The following is a 20,442-nucleotide window of genomic DNA, read 5'->3' on the forward strand; positions in this document are numbered from 1 at the left end:
GTGCTGATAACGTGTTATGAAATTAGCAAAAATAATATAGAGATGAAGTAGAGAAAGTAAGAGAGAAAGTGGTGTTCTATTATCTTCTTCAAGAAGTATTATTTACATTGCAAAGTGGACCTTATTTATAGGACATTAGGAAGGTGAAAAATCATAACTTTACTATACCACTTAATAGAGAATATGAAGATGAAAGATTAGAATACATATGGACATCCACAATAATATTTATTCATAACAAATCCGATATTATAATAAACAAAGTTGAAGAAAAAAAAGTCAATTAAAGTCTATAACATTATTGATGATAATTGTCAATCTAACTTAAAATAAATAAATCAAATAGTCGGTTAAAAATCACTATTAATAATTTAAAAAATCATAAATTTATGAAATTAAATATATTTAGCCGTTTTTTCATTTGTTAAAAAATTCGATTTCATTTGAACCCTTGATTCGATTTTGATTTGAACCCTTGATACGTTACAATTTGAGTAGTTTATAAACCCCCAAACCCTTTTTTCTAAAACCCTAACGCTCCTCTCTGCTCTCATTCTCTTCATTCGGTAACCTTCTTCTCTTTCGTTTCTCATATCGTCGATTCATAGTTTATTCATTGCGTTACACATGTGATTGATTGCATATGATAATTAGATGTTGATTTGTTTTTGTTACCGGTGATTTGTTATTCTATTGAAATCTATCTGCAATTTATGAATAAGTAGTTTTTATTTAGGGTTTTGTATCGGGATCATACTTATGTATTGTTTTCTTTGTTGGATTGGGAATTTGTGAATAAGTAGTTTTCATCTAGGGTTTTGTATTGGGATCATACTTATGTATTGTTTTCTTGATTTGTTATTCTATTTGTTAACAAGTACTTTTCATATAGGGTTTTGTATTGTCATATCTATCTCGTCGATTCATAGTTTATTGTGTTACATATGTGGTTTGGTTGCATATGATATGTAGATGTTGGTTTGTTTTTTGTTTCTTGTGATTTGTTATTCTATTGAAATCTAGCTTGAATTTGTGAATATCTTGGTTTGTTATTCTATTACACAATATAGGGTTTTGTATCGTTTTCTTCGTTGAAATCCTGAACTGTTTGGTTGGTGTGTTGTTGATAGTACTGTTTTTTTTCTTAATTTACTTTTCTTTCAGTTTTTTGGAACTGGGAATCATACCTTAGTATTGTTTTCTTTATTATGCTAGATCTATCGGTCATTGTGCTGTTGTGCTGTTGATAGTAGTGCTTTTTTTCTTAATTTATTTTTGGAACTGGGATCATACTTATTGTTTTCTTTGTTGAATTGGCAGATATTTTTTGTTGTTTTAAGTAGGACAAATGGGAAAAGAGAAGGTTCATATTAACATTGTGGTCATTGGCCATGTCGACTCTGGGAAGTCAACTACCACCGGTCACTTGATCTACAAGCTTGGTGGAATTGACAAGCGTGTGATTGAGAGGTTTGAGAAAGAAGCTGCTGAGATGAACAAGCGTTCATTCAAGTATGCTTGGGTGCTTGACAAGCTCAAGGCTGAAAGGGAAAGAGGTATCACTATTGATATTGCTTTGTGGAAGTTTGAGACTACTAAGTACTACTGCACTGTCATTGATGCTCCCGGCCATAGGGATTTCATTAAGAATATGATCACCGGGACATCTCAAGCTGATTGTGCTGTTCTCATCATTGATTCCACTACTGGTGGTTTTGAGGCTGGTATTTCAAAGGATGGACAGACCCGTGAACATGCTCTCCTCGCTTTCACTCTTGGTGTCAAGCAAATGATTTGTTGCTGCAATAAGGTATTTGATTTGATTCTTGTATTGTATCCTTTTTAAGATGCATCTTGTATTGTTTTTTTTTTTTTGTAATTTATAATTATTTCATGTGAGTAGTACTCATATGTTGCTATCTTGGACAGATGGATGCCACTACGCCCAAGTACTCCAAGGGTAGGTACGATGAAATTGTCAAGGAAGTTGCATCCTATTTGAAGAAGGTTGGCTACAACCCAGACAAAATCCCTTTTGTTCCCATCTCTGGTTTTGAGGGAGATAACATGATTGAGCGTTCTACAAATCTTGACTGGTACAAGGGTCCAACCCTTCTTGAGGCCCTTGACAATGTCAACGAGCCTAAGAGGCCATCAGACAAACCCCTTCGATTACCTCTTCAGGATGTCTACAAGATTGGAGGAATTGGAACTGTGCCCGTGGGACGTGTTGAAACCGGTACTATAAAACCTGGAATGGTGGTCACTTTTGGGCCAACTGGACTGCAAACTGAAGTCAAGTCTGTGGAGATGCACCATGAAGCTCTCGCAGAAGCCCTTCCCGGTGACAATGTCGGATTTAATGTTAAGAATGTTGCTGTAAAGGATCTCAAGCGTGGGTACGTTGCCTCAAACTCCAAGGATGACCCAGCTAAGGAGGCCGCCAATTTTACATCTCAAGTGATCATCATGAATCACCCTGGTCAGATTGGAAATGGCTATGCCCCTGTTCTTGACTGCCACACCTCCCACATTGCTGTCAAGTTTGCTGAGCTGGTTACCAAGATTGACCGACGTTCTGGCAAAGAGATTGAGAAGGAGCCCAAGTTCTTAAAGAATGGTGATGCTGGTATTATTAAGATGGTTCCAACCAAGCCCATGGTGGTTGAGACTTTCTCTCAATATCCACCACTTGGCCGTTTTGCTGTCAGAGACATGCGCCAAACTGTGGCTGTTGGGGTCATCAAGGCTGTGGAGAAGAAGGAACCCACCGGAGCAGCTAATAAGATAAAGAAGAAATGAACTGGGGTGTTTTACTGTCATGATTATAAATGGTCTGTTCTTAGTACTTTTAGTGTTTGTCTAGTTAATTTGTTTTTTAGATTAAGTGTGAAGTCTGCACCGTCATCTCGAAGCTCTTGTTCTCAGAACTGGGTTCTAGATCGCCGGTGGCAGGGTTATTTCTTTTGTGTTTATGCTTTAATTTTGTGTCTTCTGTGAACAATTGGAATTTTTAAGCAGCAAGTTTCTGGACCTAGTGATTTTATTTTGGAATTTATTATGTGTTTATTTATTGTTGTTATGTTTTTGATGGGGAATGTGTGAGTGTTTTACAAGTAATCATCTTTGCTAGATGCAAATGTTATGTTTGCATCTGTTATCCTAATGTAATCATGTTCATATTATTATTGAATAAGGTTCAAATCACTTGCATTGGCACTGCTCTGGTTTTTGGTTTAACTAGTTGAAGTGGTAAATTCCAGTTGTTTTTTATTACCTTAAATAATAGAACTAAATGAAATATACATACAGCAAATATAATTTAAAACAGAACTTTAAGTTATCTTAATGTCCTCCTTTGAACTCAATTCATTTGAAACTTTCGATATTCAATTTTTTCTCCTTTTTTATTAGTATTTTAGATGCTAAGTCAATTAACATTAAAAATGAATTATCTAAAATTGACAATAAGTTAAATTTAAGATTAGGAGAATTTGTCTTTTAGGTAAAGGAAGGTTAGACGATGAAAAAGAGAGTAATAAATAAATGTGAGTTAAATCTTTCTAAGTCTATTTAGGTTATGAGAATCGTGAAGATGTTAGATTCAACTAAAACTCACTAAACTCGAACAATTTGGTATTTTACTCCCTTTCTCAATTGAAGTGCCAATAGTTGAAGTTGTTATTGATGCAAAATCACGTTTAAAAAAAATGGTGTATGTGTGAATTGAACATTCACCTTGTCTGTGTCTTTGAGATATATGAATAGAATGACATGCCATTTGGACTCAATAATGTAGGTGTTATCTTGAATCCAGTGACTTCCTACACAGATAAATCAAACCAAATGTGCATTTAGCTAACATATTGTTATTTCTTAGATTTTCTGCTGCACAACAAGAAAATTGATTACTATAGGGAACCAAGCAACAAAATGCCTTCAATCAGATCAAAGTGGCTATGGAGAATCCATAATTACTCATGCCATCAGTGCCATGTAAATTACTCAAGTTTTACATTGTTGTCAAGGATGAGTCAATAGACTGCTTGCAAGCACACGGTGCCAGTGACGGAATAAAAAGAGTTATGTAATACCATGGTTGAATCTTGAATAATATTGAGACTAGATATACACTTATTAAAGAATTATATTTTATCTCTATTTTATGCTTGTATCAAACTTAAATATCAAAGTATTATTTTAGAATATAATAATAACAAAAGCGATTTCCGGTGCGATTTTCGATCGAAGCCATTTCCGTTTGAGGTGTTTTCCGGCTGCTCTTTGACAACAATATCTAAGACTTAGACTCTCAACACTCTCTGTAATGGTTTAAACTCCTATCCTTTCAGTTAGGGACCATTACGGGGAGGAGTTAGGGTTTTCAATTATTAGATATTGGTTTGGAATGGAACGAGGTCAGCCGAAGAAAAAGGTGGCGATGACCCCACCGACGAGGGTTCGCGTGTTCACGCCAGCACCAAACTCGGGGAGTGGTATGGAAGCAAAAGTAATAATGAAACAACAGATGAACCAAGGGAAAATTACTGGTTGTAGTAAATGACCAAGAAGAAAATTACTCGCGTGTTCATCTGTCTCTAATTATATGGATCTCATTGCCAATATTTGGAGACAAGAAGAAACCGGTAAGCCTATGTACAAGGTTTAGAGGAAGCTTCAAAAGCTCAAGCCTGAATTGAATAAAATGAACAGATGCATGACTGAAGGTGTGAGGAAACTTCAGGACAGTAGGAATAACTTGGAGCAAGCCCAAAATCTACTGGTAGGGGACATTCTCAAGTCTGAGTATTGCAAATATGTCAAATACTGGACTGAGGAAATCATTAGAAATTCTGAGATTGAAGAAAAATTTATGCAGCAAAAATCTAAGATGAATTGGATTAACCTATGAGATGAGAATAATGCTTATTTGTTTGCTAATCTTAGAGCAAAAAATAAGCAAACTTTTATCAAACTTTTATTACTTGCTGCACTACCCTCTATAAGATCATCTCTAAAATCCTCACTACTAGACTTAGCAAAGTATCAATGTAGTGGTGGATGATAGTCAAACTACCTTCCTCCCAGGTAAAACCATTCATGACAATATTATAATGGCACATGAGTTGCGTAAAAGATATAATAAAAAAGATGTATCTCCTATGTATAGTTTACAACTTGATGTCAAAAAAGCTTATGATATTGTGAGTGGATAGATTTGGAGAAGATTTTGAAAGAGATAAAATTTTCCTACTAAATTCATTCAATGGATCATGATTGCAGGAAGCACTGTTTCTTATAGGTATATGTTCAATGGTTAAATAAGTGGCATTTTGAAAGCAAAGGGAGGTTTGAGATAAGGAGATCCAATCTCCCTTATCTTCTTTGTGCTGATTATGGAATACTTGCACAGAACCATGGCCAACTTGTAAAATAGTCCTGACTTTAATTACCACCCCAAATGTGCCAAGCTGAGGATAACCAACATATGCTTTGTAGATGAGTTGCTGCTATTTGCAGGAGGTGATGAGACCTTTGTGTATCTTATAATGGATGCTTTCAAGCATTTCTCGGAATCCACTGGTCTGAAAGCAAACCATGCAAAATACAAGGTTTACTTTGGAGAGACAAATTATTAGGACCAGCAGATGATCTTAAAGACCACATGATTTGTTGAAGGTAAGCTACCTTTCAAATATCTTGGACAAGATGGTAGCTAAAATAAATCATTGGACAACAAATCTTGGGTTGGTTACAATAGAAGAATTTCCAACTAGGATATAGAGAGTAAATGGCTGATCAGTGAAATTGCAAAGCTTAGCGTTGAGGTTTGTTGAATATGATAATTGGGGAGGCAACTTACCACATTTTATTAAATATTTCTTTTAATAGTAACCACTTTTTACATAAAAGAGAAAATAATTGTACTCATAAAATTTAAAAATCAGATTTAATTAACATTTTATTCTTTAAAATTAAAACAAAATTAATTCTATAAAATTCATTTTATCAAATTATAATATAATAAAAATTTGCATGCAACCACGCGGGCTTCAAACTAAGTTAATATATTAATATATAAATGAAAAACAATTAGTAATTCTAGAGATTAACCTGTATTCTATGCATGTGAGACTAATAGTTTCCCAAAAAGAGAGAAAAAATAAGCACCAAAACAAAAAACATGTATATACTATTTTGTACCTATTAAAAGACAATGAAATGTTAAAGCACAACATTTATTTTCAAATGTTCAAGTTTTGTGTTCAGACTCATCATCTGATTTTTCAGTTGGCCTAAGAGTACAATATTGACAAGAAATATTAGGAGGTTTCAAATGCAAGCATTGACCAATCTTTTTCTCTAGCCAAGCAAGTCTTCTTTCAAGACTCAAGACACCAATATGCAAAATCCGAATGTCATTATCATATGCAACTCTAGCAAATGCCCGAAGCAAAATGTAATAATCAGCATGAGCAACATAGGACAGGGCACCTTTATCCTTCTTTCGAACATAGTGAACATAATCAAGTTTTTTCGGCTTGACATTGGGTGGCATGTAACAAAATCGGTTTTCCTCCATGTCTATTTTCAACTGTTTAATAAAGGCTTCTCCATCCGGCAAACTCTTGGAGGAATTATCATCACTTGAACTTCCCGGAAAGTCATCTGCAACACAACCGCCATTGTCATGAGAGGGTTCGTTGAAACATTCTCTTCTCTTTTCATTTTTAGGTGTCTCTTTGACACATCCTTCATTTCTCAACCCCGAGCCATTAAAAGAAGAACTGTCTTGCTTTCCAGATTGTGATGATTCAGTATTCTGAAAGAAAAATATATATAACATCAATGTAAATTTATTTTGCCAAGCAACTTTCATAATGTAGCTGGCCAGCAAAAAAAGGAACACCCATAAACTAGACATAATATATATAGGAGATAGACCTAAGTAAAAAATTTAAAAATGCTGAACATAATTATCAAAGATGATGGAAAGAAAATTTTCAACCTACACGGTTTGAATCTAACTCACCCTACAAACCAACTGCTTCATTGACACACCCCAAGAAAGACTAGAAAGAATTGCAACTAATTCCAAGATATTATAACTATAAATGTCTATGCATGCCTATGGAATAATTCATTCAAATCTTAAATTACCTCTTCATTCTGATAGTGTTCCCATAGTTTTTCGATCATATTTTTTTCTTCACAGGATGGTTCTACTCCAGCAAACACAACATCCTTACAGTATTTGAGATATGCAAGTAAGTCCTTAGAATACTCTATAAAAAAAAACAAGGATGTTATGTTATATAGTTAGTTGAATATTGTCACTTGTCGAAAATAGGAAGAAAGAGAATATAAGTTCACATAATATAGATTCAACAAGATAATACTGCAAGCAAACAAACTTTACCACTGCTGTCTGCAATCTCATTATATGTTGCGTGAAGGTGTTGGAGAAGCCCAGCACAATCCAAATCGTGTTTTCGATGTTCTGCTGGATTTTTGGCTGAATCTTTGGCACTACCATTATGAGATAAACTTTTCTCCCAGTCTCCATAACCATTAATGTTATACAAAATCCTTATTGCTACAACCAGAACCGAGACAACACAAACATGAGTAGGTAGTCTAAAATAATCCTTGGATAACGATAGCCACAAATCTGGAGGCATCGACCATTCATAAATGCGACATGCATATGGAAGAATCTTTTCAACAGGAAGAGATAACTTTTCAAGATAACGATAAGCTAATGCATAAAAGTTAACAGGAGGTAACTCCAAGCCTATAAACTGGGCAATTGACGAGGCATGTGACTCTAGTTTATAAACAGAAAGAGCTCGCTTTGGCCTGAACATATAACTTGAACTGATAGGACATGCAATTGATGGATGTTTCATACGCTTTTCAATTTCAACAAAAGCAGATAAATATGGAAGCCTCCCTTCACGTGCCCACTTAATTATGTCTGATGGCATGATGGCTTCCCTGGCAATATGACATGCCAAATATGAAACAACAATGGTGCTAACTAGTGGAATCCTATTCTTTAAAGACCTAAACCATATAAACACAGCTCGCTGACCATACATATTGTGAGGTTCTGATCTGTATTTACCACGTGTGTTATAATCTTCTGGTTCTCCTGAGAACAAGAAAGCAAGAAATTTACAAATTACAATCTGCACTTGAAAATAAGTCAGACATCTTCTAGGTGCGTTAAAAAAAAAACTACATTAGACATTTGATTAACAAGAAAAATCAGGGCAAATTTCAAGTTCATCCTCTCATCATATTGTTCTTACCATAAATAAGGGCACAAATCCAAGCTTACTTAATAAACACCAGCGTAAGTTGCCCCTAATCAGATCCAAAAACAATGCAATAGAAACAATGCAATAAAATAAAAACCTCACATGTACAATGCAATAAAAACCTCTAATGAACAAGACCATATCGCCACATATGTTGCAAGCAAATAAACAAAATAAACAATTGGAAAATCATGTTCCATCAATCCAAAACAAGAATATTATTAAAAACACATTGAGAAATTGATTTATTCACACAAAAACAAGGGATACACGTATTGTAGTGTAAATCCCAAAATATACTCGGCAATACAAAACTTCATATTATTACCTTCTTTCTGCGTCTCAGAGTCATCAAGTACTTTATTAGCCCAGTCTTCATCGAAAACACCAGTCTTGGCGATAAATCTCAACCAAATAGGTCCAACCAAGCCACATATCAAAGGTGTAACCTTAAACTCCTTCACCAGAGCTTCACATTGAAGCTCAACCATAATCTGTAACCCGAACACATACCGATACCTTATCTCATTGTGGTAATCTTCGGAGCTTGGAACATTCGAGCCTCCAAAATCGGCAGGAGTTGAGGGATTAAACGAAGACTGAGGTAGGTCAACATTCTCTTGTTTTACTTTAACCGGGGGATCAGTTAACCGAAGGCTGGAAAGTAAGGTGGATTGGGATAATGGGTTATAATGTGAGATTGGTAGAACATCAATTGCTTCGGAATGAGCAGGTGCTCGGCGTTGGTGACTGGCCTGGTAGATACCACCAACGGCTTCTTCCTCTTCGGCACCATTGTCAAAAGCATCGTGATTTTGTTCTCCGCAGCTAATGCAGAAGAAGAAGCCATCTGATTCGAAAGGTTCTCCCACAAAGTTACAGGATCCACAAGTCACTACACGGAGATCATCCATGTTCTGAGCCTGTATACGTTGGGGTTAGAGTCAGACATGGTGCAATAATATAACATTTATAAGAATATTAGAGATGCAATTAGCATGAATAACCTAAGCAAACTCGATTAGAGATGATGAACAAGTTTTTACATGATGAAAACTAACAGAAAAAGGGAACAGAGGTTGCAGTAGGGGTGTGCATGGATAATAAACCAAACCAAATTAAAACATATATATGGATCATTACCTTGTAGCAACTTTAAGTTCACAAATCACAATTTCAGGTTTGAGAACAATGCCTTTCACCTAACTCTCAATATTCTCCACCATATTCTCTTACTCTATAAAGGTTTTCTCTCGCACATCATCTATACATCAAAGTACTCATTCCAATCATTAATAATACTCCAGTCAAAATTGAAACACAAGGTCTTGTTTGCTAAATCCAATGTATCGTAATCAGAAGTCAACCTTACATAGGCCTCCTTGGTGCCATCAGGGCTGCAACAGATTCACAATTCAAGTTTAGAAATCTCATATATATCTACATCAATTAAACAAACTGTACAAAAAAGTGCACTTATGTAATCTCCTACAATTAGTAGGGTAAGCCATTGATGATAACATTGCACAGAACTAGTAGTAAAGTTTAAACATAAACCTTCTCTGGTTATCAATGTAAAAGAAAACAGCTACATGTCATATGAAATGGGAAAATGTGACTCAAATCTCAAAACTAAGAACAGAGTAAGCACATAGATGGTGGGGGGATTTTAAAGAATACTGCTACTATTAATCAAATAAACTGTTTCAAACGACAATTAACTATAACAAGAGCAACATTCATGTATAAATTAATATGTTCACAACACTAAAAAATTTCCTTCACCGGCTGACTCAACAACAGCAACATGAGCATAAATTAAATGCATAAACCAAACTCAGTTACTCCCCACCACAAAAAACAAAGAGACTAAACAGAGTTAAAAACAAAAAGAGATTATGGAAATCATTGTTCACAAACATATATTTTGCTCATTACAATGGCTGTAGAGCCAAACGAAAATAACCTGTTATCTCTTAATTTTAGCACATCACACATAATTGCAAAAAACAGAAAAATAAGACAGGAGTTGATCATCTATACTCATGTCCACTTACATAAACTCCTGCATGCTTTTATTCTAACCTCAAGGGTCCAGTGATAATTCATCACATCTCAATATAATATTAAGTCATAGAAAACAAGCACCACTTATTTATAATTCATTATGAATCCTAAACTACAACACTTTTATACTAATTCATTATGAATCCTAAACTACAACACTTTTATACTAAACATGTTTTTATAAATGACGGCCTTGAAAATAGTTGAAAATAGGGAATGTATTCCAAATATTCCTTTAAGCAAACGGATAAAAAAAAAAGGTATCTTCCTAGCCATTCACAGTTTCATCAGTTTCCATTCACAGTTGAAGCATTTTCTACATCACCAAACAAAATTACAAACTTCAAACTCATGCAGTTAATTCTTCCCGTTCATTCAAACCAACATTCTGCAAGGAGTGAGAAAAAGGAAAAAGAACTTACAGAATATCGGAGATACAGCGGCGGCGATGACAAGTCTGAATTCCGTTTCGTGGCTACTGTGTGTGACAGCCGGTGAAGGTGGTGATGGTGATTGAGTTTGAATGATTTTGAGAATTAGGGTTTGCGAAAGATAGAATCAATTTTGTCATCCCAATTATTAGTAGATGTTAATTTATAAATAATTAAAATTAAATTAAGAAAGCTAAAACGGTTTTATTATATAAAAAGTTAAATAACAATAGTTTAATAGTTTAAAAAATTGTATATTTTTAACGATGGATTTTTTTTAGAGTCTATTTTTAATTATTTTAATTATAAATTATTATTATTATTATTATTATAAAATATATTATTTTAAATATTTTATGTTATATTTATGTCGTTAAATATTTTCTAAAAAATATAAGATATAGCGTAATTAATTAAATGTAATTTAAAAACATTTATGAGAAAATATAACAAATTTTTTATGAAAAATATTTATCTTAATGTATAATTAAAATTATTTAGTCAAATATTTAATTTTAATTAATTATAGTGACTATTAATTTATAAAATTAAAAAAAATAGTTTAAGAGTTAAAAATATATAATAATAATAATAATAATAAGAGTTATAAAAGTTGTAAATTCTTTAGAGAATGTTAATTGAAACTCCACCATCAGCCTCCACTATCGCAACTGATTGGTCTATATACAACATCTCCATGAATGTAAATTTGACACGACATCCTTTTGTGTCATCTATCTCCTTTTGGACATCATTTGGGTCAACTCCCAAATAGGTCATCATCATCTTTATTGTCTTAGGTCTACTGCATATGGAGTAGTTTAATAATCTTCTCATGATAGAAAGATATATGAGGGATGGCACATTATCAAGTGCGATGAACATCTCATCAATTAAAAGATGAAAAGATGAAGTCTCTACACCTGATCTCTCTACAAAAGCAGCCAATAAACCATGGTTAATATAACCACACCCAGTCCTGTATAAATCTTGCATCCCATATGCATGCATGACATTCTCAAAACTATGGTTCATCAAGCCGTGACAAATTTGCAATCTTCCTATCATGGTTGGTACATTTCAATGTATCACAGTACTGTAAAAAAACATCATTGTCAAAAAGTTAAAATCATATATCATATAATACAAATGTTGAAAAAAATAATTAAAGATTTATGTTACCTCTCAATCGTACACATGCATAGTAGCATGGTATGGGTACAAAGGAAGAAGTGACAGGTCTATGGGGCCTCTTGAAAAACGTCAAGAACGACAACAGAAAGTTCACCAACATGGACTCATGGGGGCATAAGAGGAAGCAACAGGAGACTCATTTCTCAAGAAGAACGAGGGATTACAATATACCATTACATCCCAATAATTTGGGCTTCGTTCACATGCTATTGGATATGATTTTCTTACAAGGAAGCATTTGGCCTTTCTCCATTCTCGTCCTCCCATTTTTCGTGCTACTAGATATGATTTCCTCTAACAATGCATTATTGGATATGGTTTAACCATGAGGGTATTGGGTGAAAAATACAAGGAACAATCTAGTATATATGTTACACACTATGAAGGAACTAGCAAAAAAAGTAACAACAAAATTAAATACATGGAAAGGGAAAGAAAGTCAAGGGGCAAACAAAACAAGGGAGAAAGAAGGGGACCAGCCTCGAGTATCAGGTGTACATCATGCATTTGAAAACTTCTAGTTACATATTGCTATCAGGTCTTACATATTGCTATCTTAGATGATTGTGGCACAAATCATAGAGAGTCTTTGGGTAAAAGGATTCGAGGGGGGAGAGAAAAGGATGTCAGTATATCCATTTATATAAAATTCAATTATTCAGTTGTAATGATATTGTATGCTATTTGTCTATGTTGTCAACACCATGCTATATCACCGCTATAGCGAAATAGAATGGCAGGTAAGGGTTCGGCGCGACGATATTGGTCTGCAAGCTGCAGTCGACAAAAGCGGTTGCAGTGGCCGCTAATCGCAGCCGCTAGTGCATCCTCTATTAGAATTTTGGGGATAAATTCTTCAAATTCTTTTTTCTAACTGTGGTTTTTTAAGGGCATAAATTTGAATCTGACCCATTTGAAGAGTAACATTATGTTCTTGCCCTCAAAATAACCGTTCTTCTCTTCTTCTTCTTACTATTAATTCAATTTTGTTTTATTCTTCTTCTCTCCTTAAAATTTATAACTCTATACTTTAGATTCTTTAACTATTAAGTATGCCGATCTCTTTCATTTTATGTATTTTAGAGTATTTATGTTTACTTTGTACACTGGTTTTTAGTCTTTGCAATTGCAGTTATCCCGCTATCCGCTTTATAGCATTTTACGGGGTTGGTGCTAGGCAACGTTATCCAAGATTAACAAAGTTATCCCTTGCTAAATACAAAACTCATAAAAAACCAACTATGACGTATCCGTATCTCACATGGGTAACAAACTAATTCTCTCCCTAAATATAAATTTAATAAAAACCATCTATGACGTATACGACATTACAACTCAATTCCAGCCAAATCAAATTATAAGAGGACATAGATTTGAACCTGCAACATCATAATTATTCATCTTTAAAAGATAGATTGAAAAAAAAAGTCCGTTTTTATTTATTTATTTTCTTAATATATAGATGCAAGTTAAGTATCCCAATTGCTGAGAAAGAATTCTTTTTCAGAACCCAAAAGATAATAATTCTTTGTGCAAGAAAATCAAGTATGGCATCTCATGTCATAGATTATTTTCATACTTAGTAAAATACATTTGGATTCCATTTTATATGTGAGGCATTTCCAAATAATTGATTCATATATTTTTTACCAGTATAAAAGTGAATATTAAAAAGAACTTTACAATCAGATGGAAATGATCAAGGGTTTTAAAAAACATTGTCAAGAGTTGATAATATCATAATCAGATTAACATGTTGAAGGGTTTTCCTTACAGTATAAAATAAATCATGCAATCCATGTGAGAATGTGTATACTGCACAGTACCATGACTTCAAGCCACTGATGTATGTTTTAACCAACTAAACCGACATAGATTATTGTCCTCAATTGCAAAAACAAACCAGGTGCAAATAAAACCACACTACTCTCAACTCAGAGAGTGTTCTTCTCTTTATTCTGGTTTTCCCTTTGAGAGTTATCACCGCCTAAAGAAGACGCATCTTGTTGATTGTTTTTATCACTGGGAGGTATACTAGCTTCTTCAATGGTTTCCACTTGTATACTCTTTTGCTTGTCATTATTTTGAGGATTACTAGCTTCAGCAATATTGGTCACAATGGGGGTAGAATCCATCAGACTAGCTGCTATAGCCGCCTTTAGATCCTCATCTTCCATGTCCGAAAACAGTTCAGCTTCCTCGCGTGAAAGAAACTGATTCGAATAGTGTTGCCTTTCCTCAACTCTTTCTTGTTGTGGAGCCTGCTGTACTGAGTTACAAGATTTAGTTATTCTCTCAGCATCTTCAGGTAAAAGCCACTGGCCGAAACCGTTGGAAGCTTCAGCCGAAGAGATGGGAAACTCTTTTGGAAAATTTCCTCTCACCAGGAATATGCTCCATCCAGAGCCTTTCAAAGAGTCGAGATAGGCTGCAAGGTAAAACTTGGAAAGGTGCTGTGGAGCTGCGTAGAGACTGTCAAAGTTATACCACTCTCCATTCACTTTGCGGATACAAAACCAATGATCTTGCAAATGACAAATGAAGGCATTTTCCAGCTCAGGATCAACCTGGGCCGGTTCGGCAACTGGAGAATCAAGAGGAATGACTTGTAGGTCCCACACCTCCAAAGCCTTTTGTAAAACCTACAAGAAAGGCTTTGCACAATTAAGTTAACTCATAAAATTGCATTGAATCAAAAGTCCAATAATGCCTACCAAAAAAATATTAATAACATGAAAATATACAAAACAGTGATGGAACTTGGATTTAGAATCCAGAGGCTAGATAATGTATCAGCTGTGTTGAAAATAAGATTAGCATTCATACATTTATTGTATAGATCAGTTATTTCGTATTGTATCTTATAAATAGAGATAAATTTTATGTAATTATTCTACTCATTTATTGATTTAAGCCCCTAAAAAGAGACACGGTGTTGTGTAGTAGACAGTTTCACAATATTGTGTATGTGTGTCTCTTATTCAACATGGTATCTATAGATCCTAAAGTGAGGCAACCCTTAATCGTGTTTAATTGGTGAATCCACTGTCTATTGGTGTCAAACAATTTTCAAAGACTGTTATCTTTAAAGTTTTTGCTCTCCGCTATCATGGCACCAAATTACAATTGTTCCATTCCTTGCCACCGAAATTTCTTTTATTTTTCAGGGAAAACCTTAATCCATTGCCTGTGTAATCTCTCGACCTACAGAACCCCAAAAACTCCGGCTGCAAATACTATTTAACAAACCCTCTCTCACAGTCTTTCTCCACCTATCTACCACGCCTCCTCCACGTGTCACCGACAATCATAGCACATACAAGACAATCATAGCACATACAAGCACGTTTGGTAACCTTCTGATGAGCTTTTCTGAAGTCATAGTCGCATCCATACCCTGGTTACAGATCTCCATATTTTTCACGAACCATGAGTACCTAGATTTCAGTGCAAACAACCCCTTATCTGTCTTTTTTTGGACATAATTTACTCTGGATGCTTCCAAGATTGAGATGATTGTTTTCACCTACTTTGTCATTTCTCCCCAAGGTTAACGAAATAGTGGAAGTATGGTTGAATTTCCCTAGAACTGTGGTTGGACCTAACAGTCTTACAAAACCAGCTTGTAAAGTGAAGATTGCCTCCCACATAAACATATGTCCAGGCCATATATGTCTCGTATATTGTTTGATGAGGAACTCTTAACACATACCCTCATGCCCAATTCAATTGGGCTTTGTGCACGGATATAAATGATAGGTGGCCTAATAGCGGAAACTTGATACCAGGTGGCCCAATAGATCTTGAGTAAGGTTCTAATACCATCTTAGAATTGTGGTTGAACCTAACTCAAGCTTACAAAATCGTCTTATAACATGAAGATTGTTCCAACTTATAAACATGTGTTCATACCATATATCATAAGGTGTGGAAATTTTAACAGATTGCCTTCCAATCTTCTTTTGGGACTCTTATTTTGTGCATGCCTGACAAGGTGGGGACGACAATGATAATCTAGATTATACGACTATCTAGATAATCCAATTCACCATAGCAAGATGACTTATAGGATGAAGCTTGATTTTAGGCATAGAACCATAAACATATGTTTTCCCTTCCACGTCTCCATCTTTTATTCATTTGAGCTCGGCTTATTTTTCCTTCTTAAAAGATGAACATTGGTTATTGGATTATAATATGCCATTACATCCCAATAATTTGGGCTTCGTTCACATGATTTCCTTACAAGGAAGCATCTGGCCTTTCTCTAGCTCTCCTCCCATTTTTCGTGCTACTAGATATGATTCCCTCTAACGATGCATCAAATTCTTCAGGGCCTTACTCCTGCTCTCCTCTTATTTCTAGGGTTTGACATAATGATACAAATTCCCCAATTACAAAGATATAACAAAATCTTTTGGGTCTGCACCTCCTAGCCAAATGCCCCAAATCTCTCATAAAATCCCTTATTGTTATCCGTCATCAAGCGAAATCGACCCATACTCCTCAAAGAGTAGGACCACTATAGAGGCCATGTCTGATAAATGGCCATCGAAAAAGGAAAAAGGAAAAAAATAGTAGGTTTCAAAGATCACCCAATGGTAACAAGGTAGAGGGATATAGTCATAGATATTTACCACTATAGAGGCCATGTCTGATAAATGGCCATCGGAACCCTATGATGACTGAACAACGAAAAAAGTGTTTGATCTTTGGCATGCTATTCAAGGTTCACTCGTCAGAGAGCTACTAGGCAATAGTACTCAAGGAGGAATTAGGTTGCTATTTTGTAACCTAAGGATTGATGTCTAACCCATGAAGAGAAAGGAGTATCCGAGTATGAACAAGAATCTGCTTACCATACAGTATGTTAGTTTAAATCCCTATTGGTACCAAGCCCAGCCCAAATCCCCAGCCATAATGCTAGTAGGATAGTCCGGCATCGTTGTTTGTTTTAGTAGGTCTCATTTATTTGGTGGCCCTAAATGTTATATAGATACTTCAAATATTCTGACGCACTAGACATTTTCATATTGCACATGTACATCATGTATTTGGAAACTTCTAGTTAAATACTGCTATCAGGTGTTTGATATTTTGGAATGTTGGAAACACAAAGCTATCTTAGATGATTGTGACACAAATCATAGAGATTAAACAACTCAATGTACAAACTCAGCATCAAAGACAGATGGCATAAACCAGCCAGGGCTTAGATGATCATAACACAAATCGTAGAGATTAAGCAACTCAATGTACAAACAAAGCAATAAAGACAAAAGGCATACGGGAGAAGTCACAAGAAACATATGGGTCATGCTGCAGTTTTAAAAGACTGGTGCACATCCCTTCTTTGCTTAATTTTTTCGGTAGAAGTCCATGCCAATGGCTTGGCTTGTTTCAGTTTTTCAAGAAAAAAATAACTTTTGTAAAGAAAAGCAACACTTTAAAAATTTGTAGGCTGTTTTTTTAAGTTTTTATATTTGAGAGAAAAAACATGATTTTTGATTATACTACAAAGTTACCATAGTAGCTTCTAAAAATTATAACAACCTTTTAAAAAGAAAACAAAATTTTATAATTCTAACCAAACCAATAATAGCTTCTGCTTTACAAAATATAAATCACTTAACACAATATTAAATACTTTTTTCAAAAGCTTAGCAAATGGGCCCTTAATGGTATGTATGAGTAAATTATTTCTTGTATTATAAACATTGAAAGGTATATGGAATATATACAGAATTCCTATATTATTTAATGAAATAGAAATTATGTTGTTCTAACTGCATATCTCTAGAATTAAAAAGATTTTCCAAATCGTGGCAGATATGAGATTTCCCACTTTAAGTTTGGGTAAAAGGATTCGAGGGGGAAGGGAAAAGGATGTCAGTATATCCATTTATATAAAACTCAATTATTCAGTTGTAACGATATTGTATGCTATTTGTCTATGCTGTCAATAGCAAGCTATATCACCGTTACAGCAAAATAGCATGGCGGGGTAGGTATCGGCGCGGTGATATTGGTCTGCAAGCCACAGACGACAAAAGCAGTTGTAGTGGTCGCTAATTGCGGCCCCAAACCGATATCGCAGCTGCTATTGCGTCCTCTATTAGAATTTTGGGGATAAATTCCTCAAATTCTTTTTTCTAACTGTTGTTTTTTAAGGGTATAAATTTCAATCCTATCCCCTTGAAGAATAAAGTTATGTTCTTGATTCTCTTAAATAATCGTTCTTTTATAACTCTATACTTTAGATTCTTTTAACTATTAAGTATGTGATCTCTTTCATTTTGTGTATTTTTTAGTATTTATGTTTACTTTGTACACTGCTTTTTATCCCGCTATCCGCTATATAGCATTTTAGGGGGTTGGTGATACGCAACGCTACCCAAGCCTAACAACGTAGCTATTTGTTTAATAGTGCCACTACAAAACGAGTGAAAACAAAAATGGGTAACAAACCAGTTCCCTTACTAAACAAATACTATAACAACCATAACTATTTATGAAGTATAATGCATTATAACTGAACTCCAGCCAAACCAAAATGCATTTTCAAACTAATGCCACAATCAGACTTTGTTTATTGTTAGTATTGACCATTAGCCACACATACACTAGAGAGTCAAAAACAATTTTTTTCTGAAAAGAAGCCTGCCAATTGTTTCGATTTCATTGAAATTTGAACACCCCAAACAACAAGAAAATTTCAAAATAAAAGAAAAAACATCACACTCAATCATGCCATGAATTTAAGCTGTTTTCGAAACTCACCTTTAACTCACCGACACAAAAGAAAGGAGAGACAGCTAAATAACACCCGACTTAATAAAACGTTACCATTTAATTGACGTAATATTCCCACTATAAAATTTAAAAAAACATTAGACTAAATAAAATGTCAAATAAAACTAGCAGTGTGTGTGAAGTGCTACTGCCTAAAGCTCAATGAATCATTGCTCAAGCTATATCCTATTTTAAACATAATTATTTGGTTTTAATTCCAATGAATGCATGCAAACAGTGCCAATTACAAAGCGCGAGAAAACAAAAGAGATCCGTATCTCGCATGGATAACTAACTATTTCCCTCGCTAAATACAAAACTCATAAAAACCAACTATGACGTATGCGTATCTCACATGGGTAACTAAATAATTCTCACTAAATACAAATTTCATAAAAACCATCTTTGACGTTTACGACGTTACGATTTCAGCCAAATCAAAACACAGTCTCACACTAACACAAACGACACAATGAGATATGTTTGTATTAGCCATGCACATACACAGCAAGAGAATCAAAAACAATATTCCTCGACAAAAACAAAACTTACGGCCTGTTTCCATTCATTACAACCCAAACAAACAACACCGAAGTTTCAAAACAAGAAAAAGATAACAGTATCATACCATGAATTTTAGTTGTTGACTTGTTTCCAGAACTCAACTTTAATTTCATCACACAAAAGAAAGGCAATGGACAGGAATGCAAAAGCATCACTTTAGAAATAAGTAATCCCAGAAGGTTGGCGCCACACACCCTATCTATCATTTGCATCACACCTCAATAATTTATTAATAAAGATTGGGTCACGCATGACAAATATAACTACGTACATTCTGTTTAAATAATAAAAGTTGTCAAATAGCTACTATAGTTGTGCTAGAGCTCTAGCACCATGCAAGCAGAACTTGAAAAAACTTCAATTTTCCCCTGCAATTGACAACACCTTAAAATAATGAAAAGTTTAAGTTAACTAACTGCTCTCAAGAACCCATCAGGGTTCCTAAAAACCTTAAAGTTTAAAGAGACCTTGCATAGTTACTTACAAAATTACACACCATCAACATGGCCATTCATCCGCAGTTTTGAACTCATGATTTTGAAGGATGCAACAACATCCAAACTTTATCCCACTAAGTAGGATCAGCTACATGGATCAATTTTTGTCATAATGTTCTATCCAGGACCATGTTTCAATCCAAATCATTAATCTCAAAATCTTTCTTAATAACTTCTCTATAGTCTTTCTAGGTCTTCCTCTTCCATTATAGCAAAATAGCACGGTGGGGTAGGTTTCGGCGCGACGATATTGCTCTGTAAGCTGCAGACGAAAAAAACAGTGGTAGCGGCCGCTAATTGTGGCCCCAAACCTATAAGTTTTATTAACACAAATTATATAAACTGCCCCGGAAATATGGGCCTATTAGCAAAAACAACATCATGAGTTTTAATATTTCTTTTGCTAACTTTGGTGAGGTTATAACTACAGCTGAAATTTGACTATGTTTTAGATGAAAAATAGGTCCTGATTTTCCTCCCTGCTAATAAAGATATATATGTTCATCACACCTAATCTCAAAACTCAGAAACTCTAGCAGGACAAGTCTAACACGATAAAAAATTCAAATTAAA

General features: G+C 34.7%; 3 protein-coding genes across 4 annotated transcripts; 1 reads left to right on the forward strand and 2 right to left on the reverse strand.

The window, feature by feature from the left end:
• The first annotated feature begins 442 nt into the window (after positions 1–442).
• LOC131601300 (elongation factor 1-alpha-like) lies at positions 443–3,054 on the forward strand. The gene is made up of 3 exons (XM_058873085.1): positions 443–566; positions 1,321–1,810; positions 1,930–3,054. The coding sequence occupies exons 2-3, from the start codon at positions 1,349–1,351 to the stop codon at positions 2,800–2,802; spliced, it is 1,335 nt and encodes a 444-aa protein (XP_058729068.1). The 5' UTR covers positions 443–566; positions 1,321–1,348; the 3' UTR covers positions 2,803–3,054.
• Positions 3,055–6,218: 3,164 nt separating this feature from the next.
• LOC131601301 (TATA box-binding protein-associated factor RNA polymerase I subunit B-like) lies at positions 6,219–10,968 on the reverse strand. 2 transcript variants are annotated; one of them, XM_058873087.1, is made up of 7 exons: positions 10,814–10,968; positions 9,468–9,721; positions 8,653–9,247; positions 8,101–8,155; positions 7,421–7,998; positions 7,162–7,286; positions 6,219–6,823 (listed from the first exon to the last, which is right to left on the reverse strand). In XM_058873087.1, exons 3-7 carry the CDS (start codon positions 9,236–9,238, stop codon positions 6,254–6,256), a joined length of 1,914 nt encoding a protein of 637 aa, XP_058729070.1. In that variant the 5' UTR covers positions 9,239–9,247; positions 9,468–9,721; positions 10,814–10,968; the 3' UTR covers positions 6,219–6,253. The 2 variants fall into 2 exon arrangements, with proteins under 2 accessions (XP_058729070.1, XP_058729069.1); XM_058873086.1 differs by having other exon boundaries at positions 7,421–8,155.
• A 2,738-nt stretch (positions 10,969–13,706) lies between these two features.
• On the reverse strand, positions 13,707–19,742 carry LOC131601303 (ataxin-3 homolog). The gene is made up of 2 exons (XM_058873088.1): positions 19,437–19,742; positions 13,707–14,658 (listed from the first exon to the last, which is right to left on the reverse strand). Exons 1-2 carry the CDS (start codon positions 19,437–19,439, stop codon positions 13,951–13,953), a joined length of 711 nt encoding a protein of 236 aa, XP_058729071.1. The 5' UTR covers positions 19,440–19,742; the 3' UTR covers positions 13,707–13,950.
• Between the last annotated feature and the right edge of the window lie 700 nt (positions 19,743–20,442).

This window comes from Vicia villosa, linkage group LG5 (assembly GCF_029867415.1).
Source record: "Vicia villosa cultivar HV-30 ecotype Madison, WI linkage group LG5, Vvil1.0, whole genome shotgun sequence".
NCBI classification, from domain to species: domain Eukaryota; kingdom Viridiplantae; phylum Streptophyta; class Magnoliopsida; order Fabales; family Fabaceae; genus Vicia; species Vicia villosa.